General features: G+C 47.9%; 1 protein-coding gene across 1 annotated transcript; it reads right to left on the bottom strand.

Moving 5' to 3' along the window:
* Positions 1–898: 898 nt before the first annotated feature.
* On the bottom strand, positions 899–2,503 carry LOC308309765 (glycerol kinase-like; the record flags this gene model as incomplete). The annotated part of the gene is made up of 1 exon (XM_080755682.1): positions 899–2,503. One exon carries the CDS (start codon positions 2,501–2,503, stop codon positions 899–901), a length of 1,605 nt encoding a protein of 534 aa, XP_080611808.1.
* Positions 2,504–2,767: the final 264 nt, after the last annotated feature.

The following is a 2,767-nucleotide window of genomic DNA, read 5'->3' as shown; positions in this document are numbered from 1 at the left end:
AACACGGAAATGCTCGTGCGTGCGTGTGTGTGTTATGTACGATGATAAATCGTACCTCACTTCATTCCAGCGCACCTCAAAAATACAATTAAATCAGATTAATATATATTTAAAAAAATCACACCCGTGTGAAGTGAGGGGCCCTCTTATCTTACATTACAACATCAATTACAACAATGTTTGTTTAAGCAACGGGTGGCGTGCTAATGTAAAAATCAAACCTGTGTGACTGAAGTGAGGTGCGATTTATCATCGTACATCATCTCATTCCAGCCAATCAGAATTTGTGTCCTCACCTTGATGTCTTCAATGTTTGTGTTATGCAATGTTTGCGTTTTACACAAACACTCAAAATTGTCCCTTCATTGTCAATGGCATTTAATGTTTGTGTTAGGACAAAGTTTGTGATAGCACGTACGTTGAAAGCTGAACATAGGAGGGGCTATCTGCCCTCAAAAATAAAAATAATTACCCTTTATTAAAAAGTAGAAACGGATGCACACGGGAAAAAAACATCACAACTTTTGTACAGTTGTTTCGCTAAGAATGTGTTATTGTAACAACATCTGAAGGCTCACCGGGGCTGGTGTATTTTTATATGACATTTATGTAATATTGTGGTTGCCGAAAGCATATTGTTATTGGTCTTTCAATTCTCTCCCCTGATTGGACGACGATTACACGCCCTACCTAGTGACACGTTTTTGATTGGACAATATTCCTATATACACTTGCAATTCCCCAGGATTTCTTTTGTTATGTTTATGTTACCTCTTCTGCACTGGCATAGTACAGGGAAACACTGTTTGAAAATAAATTGTCTTAACCCATCACCCGAAACAGACAACATGGTCAATCAGGATGGTGGTCCCTAGTTCACACTCAAAGTGCTGCTTATCTATGACGTGTCTATTTCATTCGAGTCCTTCTTTGAGCAAGGTTTCGGTACCGTCGTATCCCAGCCCATGGCTTTCTCGACTGCTTTCTTCCATCGCCCGTACTTAATCTCGGTCTCTTCAGGTTTGATCTGTGGCTCAAACCTCTCCGAGGCGACCACGCCCAGGTCCTTGGGGTCGAGACTCACCACGCCGATGCCTTGGGCGGCCCCTGCCACCATGGCTGCTCCGAGGGCAGTGGTCTCCGGCATGGCCGACTTCACGACGGGGATGCCGAGGATGTCCGCCTGCAGCTGCATCAGCAGCCTGTTGGAAGTCATTCCTCCGTCCACTTGCAGCTGCGTCAGCGGTATCCCGCTGTCCTGGTTCATGGCATCCAGAATCTCTCGTGTCTGGAAGCAAACGGCCTCCAGTGCGGCATAGGCTATGTGACTTCTGTTTGTGAACTGTGTTAAGCCACACATAATCCCTCTTGCACTGGGGTCCCAGTAGGGGGCATATAAACCGGAGAATGCTGGGACAAAATAGCAGTCGCTGGACGTTCCTGTCAACGCAGCCAAAGTCTCCACCTCACTAGAGGACTGAATGATGCCCAGGTTGTCTCGCAGCCAACGAATTAACGCCCCTCCAATGGCCACGGAGCCCTCCAGTGCATAGCATGTAGGTTTGTCTGGACCAAGCTTGTATGCCACGGTGGTCAGGAGACCATGGCTGGAACTCACAGGCTTAGATCCAGTGTTCAGAAGCAGAAAGCAGCCAGTTCCGTACGTGTTTTTAGCCTGTCCGTCCTGAAGGCACATCTGTCCAACGAGTGCTGCCGACTGGTCCCCGAGACAGCCTGAAATAGGTATGCCTGTAAGAGATCCTGTTGATATGCAACCATATATCTCTGAGGAACTCCTCACTTCGGGCAGTATCTCCATTGGAACCTCAAAGTATTTGCAGAGGGACGGGTCCCACTTCATAGTGTGAATGTTGAAGAGCATGGTTCTGCTGGCGTTTGACACATCAGTGCAGTGGACTCCGTTGGATTTCCCTCCTGTCAGGCTCCAGATCAGCCAAGAGTCCATGGTACCAAACATGGCTCGCCCGGACCGCACCGCCTGTTGAACTTCGTCCACATTGTCCAACAGCCAGCGCAACTTCAAGGCACTGAAATACGTGCTGATGGGAAGACCCGTCTTTGGCTTGATGTGGTTCATGTCCTTACCAGGGGCTTTGTTGATCATCCGCTCCACTATCGACTGGGTCCGCAAGTCCATCCACACGATAGCATTGTAGAGAGGCTCTCCTGTCTCTTTGTCCCAAACAACGGTGGTCTCTCTCTGGTTGGACACTCCAATCGCTTTGATTCTGTCAATGTCTATATTAAGCTCGGTGAGCTTTTCGCACGTTTTCTCTATACACTCGTACACCGAGTGGAGAACCTCTTTGGGGTCCTCCTCCACCCATCCTACTTTGGGGAGGCTCTGTTTGAGCTCCACTTGATGATAGGCGATGGGCTCTGCTGTTTCTGCGTTGAACACCATGAATCGAGTGGAACTAGTTCCCTGGTCGATGGCTGCAACTAGTGGACCCGTCATATTGTCATCAGCCGTCGCGGCCATGATTGAGGAGTCCATATTGTGACCTTGTTTATGACACTATTCTGACTGTACACAGGAAATATATCGGCTCATTCATACAACATGCACACATCACACAGCCACGTTACGTCATACATGGTCTACGACAGCCTCTATAGACAATCACTCACTCGCTTTTCGCTTCTCACATCTCGCTTATCGCATCTAGCTTATCGCATCTCGCCTATCGCATCTCTTATCACTTATCGCATCTCGCTTACCGCATCTCGCTTAGACAATGCATGA

Source organism: Protomyctophum bolini (assembly GCF_963924005.1).
Source record: "Protomyctophum bolini genome assembly, chromosome: 22".
NCBI lineage: Eukaryota > Metazoa > Chordata > Actinopteri > Myctophiformes > Myctophidae > Protomyctophum > Protomyctophum bolini.
The sequence above is the reverse complement of the archived record's forward strand: the minus strand, read 5'-3'. Positions and strand labels throughout refer to the sequence as shown.